Raw genomic sequence first — 14,365 nt, 5'->3', positions numbered from 1 at the left:
GGGACAAAATGACAAAGGATGTCACTTTCACCATCAGGATTTCACACAGTCATCAGACATTGTTTGTGATTCCTATAGCATGTGTAAGGGATGTCTATCAGCTGTTTAAAACACAAACACACTGACATACACACACACTTATGCACACAATACACCATCTGAAGCTATTGCTGGGGTTGCGGTCATTCCTCAAATAGCAATGGCTGGACGCATTAGTCCCACACTGACAGAAGCATCGTGCCATATGGTGGACAGTAAGGCCTGTGGCTTTTGCTTTCCAAGGCTAGGAATAATGGAGGACAGTGTTATGGATTAAAATTCCTCGGCTGGGAGTTCCAGAGTCTAGGATTCAAGTCATGTGTCCTGTGGTTTAGTTCTATCATACTCTAAAAATATAATTTACCAAAAAGTGCTGAATCAGAAGTATCAGTCTATAATCTGTCTTTGCTTTTCTGTTTCTCATTATTTCAGAGGGTTTTTAGAGCCTGAAAAATAAGCAAAAATACAATTGTGTCGATGGCAGATCCACTTTTTTCGAAGGTATTATCATGACACCAATTTTCCTTGTTCAAAATGTGTCTTGATTATTATGTGTGACTATGAAACATGGTCTTTCTTTTCTTTCATGGCTGCGTCACGATCTATTTTAACATTATGAGTATGAGTTTAGCTAGGTAACACCTGTTGTATCCCCCTCCCTAGATTTATCATCTCCCTTTTTTAATCCATCATGAGTTAAACTGCTTTCAATCCTCTTTACGTGCCTCGCATAAACCGACGGGTGCCAGTGAAATGAAACGTGATAAAGTCAAGTACGAATATGGAACATTAAAGACTGAAACTGTATTCATATCCACTTTAATTGTCTAAAGATGTCATATGAAAACTAAAATAATGTACTTTGGTAATATAAAAAACAACAATGGATGTCTCCCATTTTGAGTCATTGCACAGAAAATGGCTACAGCTTAGAGGTTGACCTTTGTGCTTCATTCAGCTTTCAGATAACTATTCCATATTTCTGTTTCAAGTACTTTCTTTCTCTTCTCATTTGGCCAGCTTTATAATTTCCTCACAAGGTCTCACTGTGCCCCTCCAGCTGTGTCGAACATTTTCTTGCGGCCCTCCATGCCGGACATGGCCTCCACGTTCTTACGCCAGTCACCCACTTCACTGCCAGTCACCTGGGTCGAACAGAAACGAAACATCCAAGTTAAAAAACATCATATTCCTAAACAGATTGTAGTGTCTCTAACATTCCCGACATATCTTAAAGGGGACCTATCATGCAAAAAGCACTTTTATACATAAATATGTGTCCCCGGTGTGTCAGGAACTCACAAAGTGTCATAAAATAAAACCCTCTCTCTTTTCCTCCGTACCCAAATCTCTAAAGACGGGGGTACAACGGAGCTGATCCAGAGTTGCGTCCAATATGACGTAATATCGGAAATGTAGGCTGGCTTTACGCCCACGGCCCTATCAGAAACGTTGCGCAACGTGTTTTGGAAGTAATATGGTCTTTGTTTACATTAGCAAGCATCACTAACACTCAGAGCTAACCTGTACTGGAGAGAATATGTGTAAAATAGCAGGAAATTAAAAAAGGAACTCACCTTGTGGTAAACCCGCCAGAGAAAAAGCATTTGAGCTCCATCCTGTTTTAGAAATAATTCTTGGTGTGGTTTGGAACATGATATGGTGTTTCATCACGGCCAGGGCCGGTTCTAGACTGCCCTAGGCGAGATTTTAGCTGTTTATTCATATCTTATTTTACCTAGTTAACATTTATTTATTTATGCATATTTCTTTATCTCTCCAGTTTTAAATGATATTTTTGATTTAATTTCCTATACATTGAAATGGTTTCAAACCAGTTTATCCAAATAATTATAAATGTGTGCCTTGGAAATATTTGTTTACATATAAATTGTGATCAAAACGTTTGAGACCCACTGAGATAACTTAGACTAAAGTTAACTATCTGAACACTCAGAGTCCTTTACCTCACTGAGCCTCTCAGTCTGTCAGGAGAAGACTCTCCTCCACCCTTGTTGTAGAAACATCTTCATCTTATATCCGTTATCGCAGCTAGCACCAGATGCTAATAACAACAGCGCCGGTACCGGTGCGCCCTCTCTCTCTCCCTCGCTCGCTCCCACGCTCACTCTCACTTTGGCTGTGAGCGGCGGACGGCTGATAAGCCAACATCCCCCACTTTCATCACTTACAGTGGCCATCATACAGGGAAAATGAAAAGTGTAACCGGGATGAAAAGGGTGTTACATTTACTTAATTACGAATGTTGTCATGGCCGACAATTAGGATGAGCACCAACGGTCAAAACGGTGTTTTTTTACCTTCCAGAGCTACCAGCGCTGCGCCCCCCCCCCCCCCCCCCCCAGATCTGTGCCAAAAACTGGCCCTGATAGCATTTAGCTGAGTATCTTGGTATAATTCTGAGCAGGCAAAAGCTCCCCCCATCTTTTTTTTTTTTTTTTAAAGCTAAGGACCCAGAATTATCCCTTCCCTAAGAGGGATATGAGGGATATCTAAAATGCATGATCTCTTTGGTATTTTGAGCATCAGACATGTTGTTATATATCTGAGACCCATAAGCCTACAAATAACATGATAGGAGATCTTTAAGCAGTACCTTGTCCTGTTTGACGTCCTCCTTCTTCACAGACTTGAGGTTGGCTCTGAGGTCCATGGAGCCCTTGTGTTTGGAGCCCAGAAGAGCCCTCATCATCTCATCTGCAGACACCCTCACCTTCCTCAGGGCGGGCTTTTTGAACTTGCCTCCGAGATCCTGTATTTTCAGCTTCAGCTCATGGATCTGATCAATATGACAGAAAATGTATGAACATCTAATAAACGGATAAAAAATGTGACTCAGCATTGAATAAGGTGTTCAGAGACTCACATCTTTGTTGTGTTTGCCCACTTTGAATTCGCAGTCGTATCTCTCTTCGTCTACAACGTCAACTTTTGAATAAAGCTCCTTGCATAAATTCTGAGGGAAAAGGAGGCTGTTAAACATATTACTGAAACATTGTCCTTTGTTTTCTGCTTTAGAAGTACATTTGCTGTTTTTGTTGCAGGACCCTTACTTGTAGTTCGTCCAGTGGTATTCCAGACAGCTGCAGAGGGGGCAACTTTTCTCCTAGATAGCGTTCCTTCTCCTCCTCCCTATCCTGCCGCTCCTTCTCCAAATCCTCACAGGCTCTTGTGAGGAGAAGCATCTGATTGGACAAAACAGATATCAATCAAAACTTGGCGAGTTGCTAATGAGTTTACTTCATTATTTGGTGTGTTTAAGTTGTACATAAGAACAGAAAGTACCCAAATGTCCTAATTGTCCATAATTTTCCTTATCTTAAAAGAAGTCATTCAAAATCAGGGGTAATTCCACAGTTGCCCCACATGGTAAAACCAACAAAAAAGTTATATCATTCATGTTTGCCAACATGTTTGTATATTTCCTTACTTAGCCTACCTACGTGTTTGTGAAGTTAATTTAATTTATTTATGTTATTTAAGTGACTTGTAATGTACTTCATTTTTGTATGTATTGTGGATGTTTGTGTAATGTCTTGTATATTGTATATATATGCTAAATCAATAAAGAAAGTGTTTAAAAAAATAAAATAAAAAATGATATCATAACCCACCTTGAGGGAGAGCTTGCGAGAAGCCGTAATCTTCGACTTCGGCTGTGAAATAAAAGAGTCTTATTATTATTTCACAATACAACACATTATTATATTTTATAGTCAAGGTTTCTCCAAAGAAGATGGACAAAATTCTAAGTACCCCAACTTTGCCATATACTGGACAGTACAGAATAGGCCTATGTATGGAAAGCCCCCAAACTTGCCCCCCCCTGCTGCAGACGCATGTGAAAAGATAATGCTTTATTATTAGGATGGAGTCAAGGGGAAAGCTCTCAGTGATGCTGATAACAACTCCTGCCAGATAACCACTGCCAGATCTCTGCCTTGTGAACCAGGACAATGTGTCCCCTCTCCCTGCATGCTGGATTAACACTGTAGAATATAGATGGTTTACCTTTTCCCCCCCTTTGGGATTCATGGCTGTGGGTCTGTCGGGCTCCTGAAACCCAGAAATTGTGCAAATGAGGGCGATGATTCTATAGGAAAGGACATTTACTGTATAAGAGAGCTGAACAAATATATTTAAATTGTGAATAGAAACAGTCAACAACACAAATATCAACAGTAGCATTCAGGGATAGAAGAATCATGTTCTTACCTAACTTGAACTGTAATCCCAGAAACAAACAACATGAGACAAACAGAAGTCTTTATTAGTACAGTCTAGGAGTAATGGCTTGGCCCAGTGAACCACAATGTAATTTGACACATTAAGCCGCCACATAGCAAACACTCCTCAACATCCCTTGACAACAGGATCAAAGCAAGGACAGGACAACAGCAGTTCCCTTCACTATATTCAGTATCATCTCAGTTTGGCTTTTTAGCAGTGCCTTTATATACTCTGACAAAACAGACAAAACCTTAACAGCAGTAGTCTCAATTAGAAGATTTGGCATATGTTATTTAGTAATCTCATCATATTTTTACAAAGATCTAGTCATTATTTCCATGAAGATACATATGCCATATAAAAGATTTGCCACTGTTAAACTGTGAAATATACTGTCTGTAATAACAGATATACTGGAAATACTCAGACTTTCAACCAGAACAAAAGAATAACAAACAAATACAATAAAATAGTAGATATAAAACTAAATAAAAAGTCAAAACTGTACTGTAAGTTTTAAATACTTAACATGTAATAATAAATCAATGGTTGTTTTACCTGTACAAATGGTCGAGAGTCAAACAGCGGCTGCTGGAGACAATGGGCAGCTTTTATGTGAGCGCTGTGGCTCATGGACAGCAGATATAACGTCTGGCCCCAAGAATGTGCTGGCCCCGGACCGAGCATGGAATATCCCCCCCCCCCCCCCCCCCCCCCCAGCCCCTGCCACTGTGACAACACCCGGGGAGGGATATAAAACATGCGTATTACCTTAATGGCATTGTTCACATTTTCTAACTGTGGCTGTGAAATAACAGTAGCAAAAATAAATAAATCAATGTCTACAATATTGACAGAATACATTGTTCAAGCATAACTTCAAGGAAAACATTTAGATATATTTCCTATCTGACTAAGGAAACCTACGGAGCCCCCTAGGGGACATGGAGAAGAAAAAAAAAATATTTGAAAATAAATAAATAAAAATGTTTTGCGAGATCTCGCAAAACCCCGTTGCAGTTTGTAGACGGTCCCTAAGCACTCCTCTCCCTCCTACAGCTGCAGAGTGTGACCAATTCTTGATGTTTAGCTCGGATGACGGCGCGTATCGAACTGTTCTGATAAAAGCGACTCTGTAGCTCGTTGTCTACCTTGCTATGATTGTAAAGTCATGTTGTTCGTATTTTTACAACGTTATGTTCATGAGTTATTGATCCGCGAAATTCGAATCTGTCAATAACTCAGCTCAGAGGGACGTGCATCAGAGGCGGATTTAGGATTGTAGGAGATCCGGGGCTTAGCCCAGGAGTCGTTGGGTTGGGGGGGGGGGGGGTGCAGGGGTACAGTGCTATTTTTTATAAGTGGGGGGTGGACCGAACATCCTTTAGGGGGGGTCGTCGCCTCCTCTCGAGATAACACCTTAAAGCGGACAAAAGGCACTGGAGAACACTCATTAACACCCTTTAATGAAGCAAACTAATGCCTTAACTCACTCAAATAGTCATTTACTTATTAAGGTGAAACGAATGTGCGTAGAGTTTTAAAGGATGCGGATAGTCTCACCTTGATTCTGGCGCATTGCTTATAGTTTTATAGATCTATTCTCATCCACCATCTTTGTTTGTGACGTAAAGAGTGTAAGAGTCACGTTTCTGGATGCAGTCACAGCCAATCGGAGTCTGATTCAGAGGGTTGCCTGTCAGTTCTGTTTTTATGTGTACTGAAACGAGAGCCGGTATAATTCCACGCGCGAAAACAAAATACATTTGGAATACGTTATTTTATAGTGTCTTAAAAGTAGACTGGGGTATGAAGGGTTAACGTTACATCTTAGGATAATTTGTAGTCATGTTCTGTATACATACTAAAATATAAGGGTATACTTAGTGTGGTTACTCCATGTTTACTAGCTATAACATTAACGTTACATCACTCTTTTTCACTTCTTACTCAGTCAGCCAGAGTGCAGATATCACCATGAGATTAACAAACCTGAAACATCATCCATTTCTTGACTGCTGGTGATGACATTGTTGTCAGCTGCTGATACTGCTGCTGCTGATACTGCTGCTGCTGCTGCAGCTTGTGGCGCCTGCTTCGATGACAATAACTTTCTAATATCCATAACTGTATAGGCTATTAGCTTAAAACTTGTCAGGCACTAGAAAGGATCACTTCTTCTTCAGGGCAGGCTACGCAGTATGCAGGCTAATGTCCCACAGTGGCTGCCTCTCTGGTGGACTCCGGTACTGCACATTACTCCCGAGACGTTTTCAAAAAAATATATAATTTTTTTTTTTTTTAAGTGAAACATCCGGGGCTTTTCAGAAAACATCCGGGGCTTGAGCCCAAGTAGCCACCCCCTAGCTGACGTGCATGTCCCCTCGCTCTGAGTATTCTCTTGAGGTGTCTTCACTTATGTGAAACCCTTTATATATACAGTCTATGTGTGAAACCCGTGCCTATTGCCAAGCACTGATGTTATATCTTTATATTTAAGGCCAAGCTCAAAGTAAAATCGATGAACCGCTCCATTGTTGTGGTTTCTGTGTTGCCGTAGCAGCCGAACTGCTTCTTCTCCATGTCCCCTAGGGGGCTCCGCAGAAACCAAATCTGCCACCAACACTTTTTGAAAGCAGAACTAAAGAACACTCATAGTTTTATGGAAGCTTATGTGTCTGAACCGTTTATATTACTTGTTAGTGCCAATTCAACAATTGAGATAAAACACGTTTATAAGTGCGCTTTAGAGATGCTGGTATTTGATTGTGTTACCTTTGAAATTATTTGTTTCCCCTTGTTTCCAGTTCTTAAGGCTAATGCTAAGCTAAACAAATATTCTCTATACATTCATATTAAGCGTACAAACTATCTAATAAACAAGATAACTAATTAACTATGAAATGTACTATAAACTTAAAGGTGGGGGGTTGGTAATTTTGGAGAAACCAGCTCGAGTGCGCTAGGATTTAACTAACTAAAATAACTGGATGGCCTACCTGCCTGTCAGCCTTCCATCTGTGCACAAACTTACCTCGTGCCCTCATTGGTCATGTGTGCCTTCGTGTGTGTTGGAGGAGGGGCTCTGTAAGGAAGTGGCAGATTTTTTCAGGCTGTGTATTTTCAAATTCTAGAGCACTCGAGCTGGTTTCTCCCGGTTTCTCCAAAATTACCTACCCCACCTTTAAGGGTTAAGGTAAAAAGAGTGAGGAACCAAAACAGGGCCGAGGGTTTAAATGATAGCTTAATCATAAAGCATTTGATGGGAAGAAGAATACACACCCAAAGAGCTGAGTCATAATATAAGAATATTTAAAGCTCCCTTTGCCATCAAAAGCTGTTTTTAACTTGTCAAAATCAAGCCTGTTTCTGACTGTTTCTGACTAGGCCCTTTCTCATTTCTCTAACTCCCCTCCTCGACTCCTATCCTCGATACTTAGTCCCGCCCACAGGAGATGCGAGCCGAGGAGAGAGGAGGGGAAGCAGCAGGCGGTTAGAGAAATGAGAACTCCTCTCCTCTGAGCGGTCATTTTAAAGAGACATCCATTAATGATGACAGGAGGCACAGCAGCCCTCTGTCTGATGGACAGATGTGTTCATGACCACTTATATATTTACTTTTAATTAATTCACAGTGCGGTATAATGAGACAATAACAGGCTACAGATGCGGGGACACACACATACACACACACACATATATATATATATATATATGTATATATTTATATAAATATATACCATTTCAGAATCAAACAGAGCACTCTCATAATAACGTAACACTATCAGAGACTGGATATATCCCCCCCCCCCTCTCCCCTCTCTGGTCGCTGAGAGGAAAATAAGTTACGGGCCAAAAGTTGTATTTACAAGTATTAAAAGTAAGCAGAGGACACCAAACCAACTGAGACCCGTCTGTCCGCTGCATCTACGCACACACTGTACCACACACACCTACACCACACACACGCACAGTTCCTAAAACAGGCTACAGCCGTTGTGTATTTTATTATGTGAAGCACTAAATGGTTTTAGAAAAATATCGACTCTTTGTAGATTTACTAAACTAAAGCAAATAAAGAGAGTAGGCCTGTTATACTGAGTGATATATATTATACACACTGCTCTGCTTTCTGCACAGACCTCACAGCTGTTCTCTACAGTGGCCCTGAAGTCCCAGACACCACAGCATTTCACAAAACGCCACAGCATTTCAGAAAACACCACAGCATTTCAGAAAACGCCGCAGCATTTCAGAAAACACCACAGCACTTCTTGTTTGTGATTGGACAGAGCCAGCCAGAGAAGCACTGCTGTGATTGGTTGTTTTTGCTGCCAGTCAAGAAATGACGCTTCTTGATTGACCCAACACATCAGCCGTTAGCTGTTAGCACACACTCAGAGCTCACAGCTCCTCATATCTGTTCAGAAACTGGACAAAGGTTAAACATATAAAAAAACACAAAACACAGACTGTCTATGTCATGGCGAATACAAGTCGCTGTTTTATTTATGTCTGTATGATGTTGTTGTGAGTGTGGACGGAGCAGCTACAGGTTAGTTTAGCCTGATGGATCCGATAGGATTTACATGGAGATACGCCCCGCCCCCTCTCCAGCGTCTTGTTTGAATGACAGGAGTAAACCCTGTATATATAAACACAGTATTAATGCTTTATTAATTCATGGTTTTTAAGGGGCTTATCTCCATGCAAATACTATGGTAGACTACCCAATATTCGCATCGCTCTAGTCTAATCGCTCGAGTTTCACCGCGGCTGTCAGCTGTGTTTGCTCCTGTCATTCAAACAAGAGGCGCTGGAGAGGGCGCGGGGCGTATCTCCATGTCAATTATATGGGAGATACCAACTACAACAAAATGAACATATTTGACCGTGATTTAATTGTAATACACCTTTCAAAGTGATGCCGAAGTATACTGATAACGGTTAGTAAAAACCATGAATTAACGCTTTGACAAGTCTGCAGACAAGACGGCAGGCGAAAAGCTTTTAAAATGCGTGTTTTCTGAATGGAATCAGATCCATTAGGCCAGGGGTGGGGAACCTTTTTCCTCTCAAGGGCCATTTCAATGTTTTCAACATCCTCCGAGGGCCGTACAAATGATTGATCTCTGCTTAAAAATCACAGCCCATTCATTTGGCCTTTCTTTCATGCTTTGCAAAGAAAAAGCAACCTCTTAGTCCAGATATCTTGCCATGACTCGCGTATGCATGCACGTGCACGATTGTGGCATGACCACCAAACAGAAAGATATGGACACAAGATGTGTGCAAATGCATTTAGTTTCCTATCCATGTGAACATGATTTAAGTAGGGGGGGGACCTAACCTCCTCTAGGGGGGTCCGGGGGGGCATGCTCCGGGAATTTGAAAGCATCAATCTGGTGCACTTTGAGAGCAAAATGAAGAGATCTATGGATACATCTCAACACCCATATGAAACAGAACTGTAAGCAGATTTACTTTTTCTTTATGAATATGTTCCAAATCACTCCTTTTAAACTGTATTCTTGTTTATTAATAACAACTTGTTAAAAACAAGTTGTATATAGTATTTTATACCTGTTTTTTTTTGTATAACTATAATGATCATATAAAGATGTGCCTTTACCTCACCGGTTGGAGAAAAAGCATCTTATATTCGTTAGCATAGCTAGCTAACCAGATGCTAATAACAAAGAAGATATTGAATGTATGCTCAGTATGACAGATGGACAGATCTCCACTGGGCTTTCAACTAAAGACACGGCCACGCAAAAACTGCGGCATGTGTATGGCTCCTTATTGGTGCTGCAATTTTTAAAGTCCCGGAGGCGTCTATCGTTATTCCAACCCAGTTTAGATCCCACTTCCGCATTACGCAAGCATCGACGCGGGGTTACGTCACAGCAACAACCTGTCGTTACATCCCTATGGTTACATCACTGCCTCACGCGGCACACCCGCGAAATCTGAATCTGCGGCACACCCGCGAAATCTGAATCTGCGGCACACCCGCGAAATCTGAATCTGTACATCTGTGTGTATACATGAATAAATACATGTGTGAGTACATATAAGTGTGTGTTTATATGTTTATAAATGAATAGATGTGTGTGTATATATATATATATATATAAAACAGTATCATTAAATAATGCTGTGTGTGTATAAATGAATGAATACATCTGTGTATATTTATGAATAAATACATGTGTGAGTACATAAGTGTGTGTGTATATGAATAAATGTATATAAAATAGTATCATTAAATAAATATATATATAAAATAGTATCATTAAATAATGCTGTCAGATAAATGAAGTACACAGTAATAGTCAAGGTTATATTCAATATTCTACACCAGCTGATAAGATATTTAAAACGTCTTTTGTTTGTCCTGAAAACGACATTTGAGAATACACACAGGCTATTTATAGATGATAAAACACCAGTAATACAATCTCAGGACTCTTCGATATGGCTTTGATTACAGGATCGTTTACTTTCAGTCAACAAATCCTTTGGAAAGACAAAAAACAACTATTCAATATCCTGCTCATCCTGCTTTACCGCGACCGCTATACATGCTCCCCCTTGGCTCTATCATCAGCCGACATGGAGTATCATTCCATTGCTACGCTGATGACACCCAACTGTACCTCAGGATCAACCCTACCTCCTCTGCAGCCCTGCCTTCACCCACACTCACTGCCTGCCTGGAGGAGATACAGGCGTGGATGAAGCAAAACTTCCTGAAACTCAACAGCTCCAAGACCGAAGCCATTATAGTTGGCACCCCACACCAGGTTCGGTCATCCACCATCACCACCATCACCTTCTCCGGCCAGGACATTACCCTCTCCTCAATAGTCACCAACCTGGGTGTTAAAATGGACGCCCATCTGACCTTTGAGGCCCACATTAAACAGCTGTGCAAGAACTCCTTTTATCACCTCAGGAATATCGCCAAACTCCGCCCCACACTCACTCTGTCTGATGCGCCGAAAAGCTGGTCCATGCCTTTGTCTCCTCCAGGCTGGACTACTGCAATGCACTCCTCATCGGGATCCCTAACAAAAGCATCCAGAAGCTCCAATACATTCAGAACAGCGCTGCTAGGATCCTGATGAGGGTGCGCAAATATGATCACATCACCCCCATCCTTAAAGCACTACACTGGCTACCCGTGGAACTGAGGATCGAATTCAAGGTCTCCGTCCTCACCCACCAGTGTGTCCATGGAACTGCCCCTCCCTACCTCAAGGAACTCCTCACCCCCCATACCTCCTTGCGGACCACCCGTTCCAGCAACTCCAATTTCCTCAAACCCCCCAGGACTAAGCTCCGTACTATGGGAGACCGGGCCTTCTGCTCGGCTGCTCCCAGCCTGTGGAATGCTCTCCCCGACCAAATGAGAGCACCACAGACCGTGGAGGCTTTTAAAAAAGGCCTCAAAACCCATCTCTTCAAAAGAGCCTTTGCCTAGACCTTTTTATCACCCTTTTATTTATTTTTTATTTTTGTATTGCTTTTTTTTATTAATTCTACCGTGTTGTGTAATGTTTATTTATACTGTTCATGCTCACTACTTGTAGCACTTCGGGATTTGAATTCAAATATGAAGTGCTTTATAAATGGAACCCATTATTATTATTATTATTAAGAAGTCTATGATGCTATCGCTTAGAGCTACGTTCTTGCGTAATGCGGAAGTGGGCGTGGTTAAATCTAAACTGGGTTGGAATAACGATAGACGCGTCCCGGAGCGGCGTTCTGGTGCTCTCCGTCAGAACTGCACCCCTGTCAGACGAGACATATACCACGTGATGACACGTTAGGCTCGTGTTGTGTTCAAGGATCATGACCGTTGCCAGGAAAAACAGGCACTCGCTTGTTTAATTATTTTGCGGTCTAGATTTCTTAATTTTTTTTCTTTTTTGCGTGTGTTATAAATTACCTCGAGGGCCATACCAAATGGTCTCGCGGCCCGGGGGCCGGAGTTTCCCCACCGCTGCATTAGGCTAAACTAACCTGTAGCTGCTCCGTCCACACTCACAACAACGTCATACAGACATAAATAAAGCAGCGACTGTATTCGCCATGACACAGACAGTCTGTGGTTTGTACTTGTTTAACTTTTGTCCAGTTTCTGAACAGATATGAGGAGCTGTGAGCTCTGAGTTTGTGCTAACGGCTAATGTGTTGGGACATATTGCGCTGTCAGGCGTTGACCAATCGCGAAGCGTCATTTCTTGACTGGCAGCAAAAACAACCAATCACAGTAGTGCTTCTCTGGCTGGCTCTGTCCAATCACAAACAAGAAGTGTTCTCCCCAAAGGAATACCCTTTCGTCCAATGTGAAATGCTGTGGTGTTTTCTGAACTGCTGTGGCGTTTTGTGAAATGCTGTGATGTTTTGTGAAATTATGCGGCGTTTTCTGAAATGCTGTGGCGTTTTCTGAAATGCTGTTGTGTTTTGTGAAATGCTGTGGCGTTTTCTGAAATGCTGTGGCGTTTTGTGAAATGCTGTGGCATTTTCTGAAATGCTGTGGCGTTTTGTGAAATGCTGTGGCGTTTTCTGAAATGCTGTTGTGTTTTGTGAAATGATGCGGCGTTTTCTGAAATGCTGCGGCGTTTTCTGAAATGCTGTTGTGTTTTGTGAAATGCTGTAGTGTTTTCTGAAATGCTGTGGTGTCTTGCACTTCAGGGCCACCGTAGTTCTCACTGTAAACATCGCGTCACGATGAGAGCAGTTAATCAAATAATATCCAGGGGATGCATGCAGAGCTGTCATTGGCTGAGATAAGTCCGGCCGTGCGTCACGCCTCTTTGAAACATCTCTGTTCCCGGAGATGCATCCACGAAGGAGCCGTGGAGGACCCATCAGTGTATCCTCGGTTATAGCTCCTCCAGAGAGCCTCCTCGACGCTCGATCCTCGGTCCTCGAAGTGCATTTAGAGAAATGAGATGTCCTTCAACATGGCGCGCTGAAATTCATTTCCGGGTCACTACCGGAGGACCGAGGAGTCGAGGAGTCGAGGAGGAGGATTTGATGAAATGAGAAAGGGCCCTTCTCAAACATGTCATCCGGTATAAAGGTTAATAACATGCTGGCCGTAACAAAGTGTGTGTGTATGGCAGCCATGCAGAGACTGTTAGGTCTTGTCATTACCTCTGAGTTATTCAAGGGGCAAGTGCAGAGTGATCAAGGTTGAATAACAGAAATTAGTACTGTGACATTTAATCTTCTCTAACCACAGTTATTATGATAGAAATGACTGGTTGGAGTAATTATATATTGGCCTAAAATAAGAAGAGGTTTTTTCACGTTGGCTCTGTTTCATTGGAAGAGATAAAGAAGTTAGTGGAACTGCAGGTTGTGAATAACTAGTGAAAATGTTTAATATATTGTATACACAGTCTCATTAGGAAAAGAAAAGTCAAAACACAGATCTCTATATTATTACTAATAACGGTATGAAATTAAATATGTCCTTTGTGAAATAAGCAGCAGGCCAAGCTATTCATCAAGATTGTAAAGTACAGATTTAAAAATGTAGAGATTCTTCCTTTGAAGTGGGGGACAACATTCATTGTGTGAAAAAAAACTACACACACATCTGTCAAAATCATGGAAACAGACAAAATGAACAATGTGAAAAGGTTGAACTTGCCTTAGCTGCACTAAGTATTAAAGGTGGGGTAGGTAAGAATGGAGAAACCAGCTCGAGTGCGCTAGAATTTGAAAATACACAGCCGGAAAAAATCTGCCACTTCCTTACAGAGCCCCTCCTCCAACACACACGAACACGCACATGACATGAGGGCACGAGGTAAGTTTGTGCACAGATGGAAGGCTGACAGGCAGGTAGGCCATCCAGTTATTTTAGCCAAATTGGAATATGTTAGCAATAGCACGTCCACATGCTAAACTCAGACAATAGTTATACCTGCTAAACATTGACATGATTGCAATGCATTGTGAGTGAGCATGATAGCATGTTCTCTATGTGGTACAGATACAGTGAATTATAAAGGAAAACATGTTCATTTAAAGGCCTGAGTTGTCTCTG

General features: G+C 41.6%; 1 protein-coding gene across 2 annotated transcripts; it reads right to left on the bottom strand.

Annotated features, from left to right (window-relative positions):
• Window positions 1-842: 842 nt before the first annotated feature.
• On the bottom strand, window positions 843-4,903 carry LOC117439314 (troponin I, slow skeletal muscle-like). Of its 2 annotated transcripts, XM_034075204.2 has the most exons (8): window positions 4,849-4,903; window positions 4,276-4,285; window positions 4,072-4,116; window positions 3,675-3,716; window positions 3,114-3,245; window positions 2,927-3,016; window positions 2,657-2,839; window positions 843-1,184 (listed from the first exon to the last, which is right to left on the bottom strand). In XM_034075204.2, the coding sequence occupies exons 3-8, from the start codon at window positions 4,093-4,095 to the stop codon at window positions 1,083-1,085; spliced, it is 573 nt and encodes a 190-aa protein (XP_033931095.1). In that variant the 5' UTR covers window positions 4,096-4,116; window positions 4,276-4,285; window positions 4,849-4,903; the 3' UTR covers window positions 843-1,082. The 2 variants fall into 2 exon arrangements, with proteins under 2 accessions (XP_033931095.1, XP_033931096.2); XM_034075205.2 differs by lacking the exon at window positions 4,849-4,903 and having other exon boundaries at window positions 4,072-4,153; window positions 4,276-4,325.
• Window positions 4,904-14,365: the final 9,462 nt, after the last annotated feature.

The sequence above is a fragment of the Pseudochaenichthys georgianus genome, chromosome 23 (genome assembly GCF_902827115.2).
Source record: "Pseudochaenichthys georgianus chromosome 23, fPseGeo1.2, whole genome shotgun sequence".
Classification (NCBI taxonomy): domain Eukaryota; kingdom Metazoa; phylum Chordata; class Actinopteri; order Perciformes; family Channichthyidae; genus Pseudochaenichthys; species Pseudochaenichthys georgianus.
The sequence above is the reverse complement of the archived record's forward strand: the minus strand, read 5'-3'. Positions and strand labels throughout refer to the sequence as shown.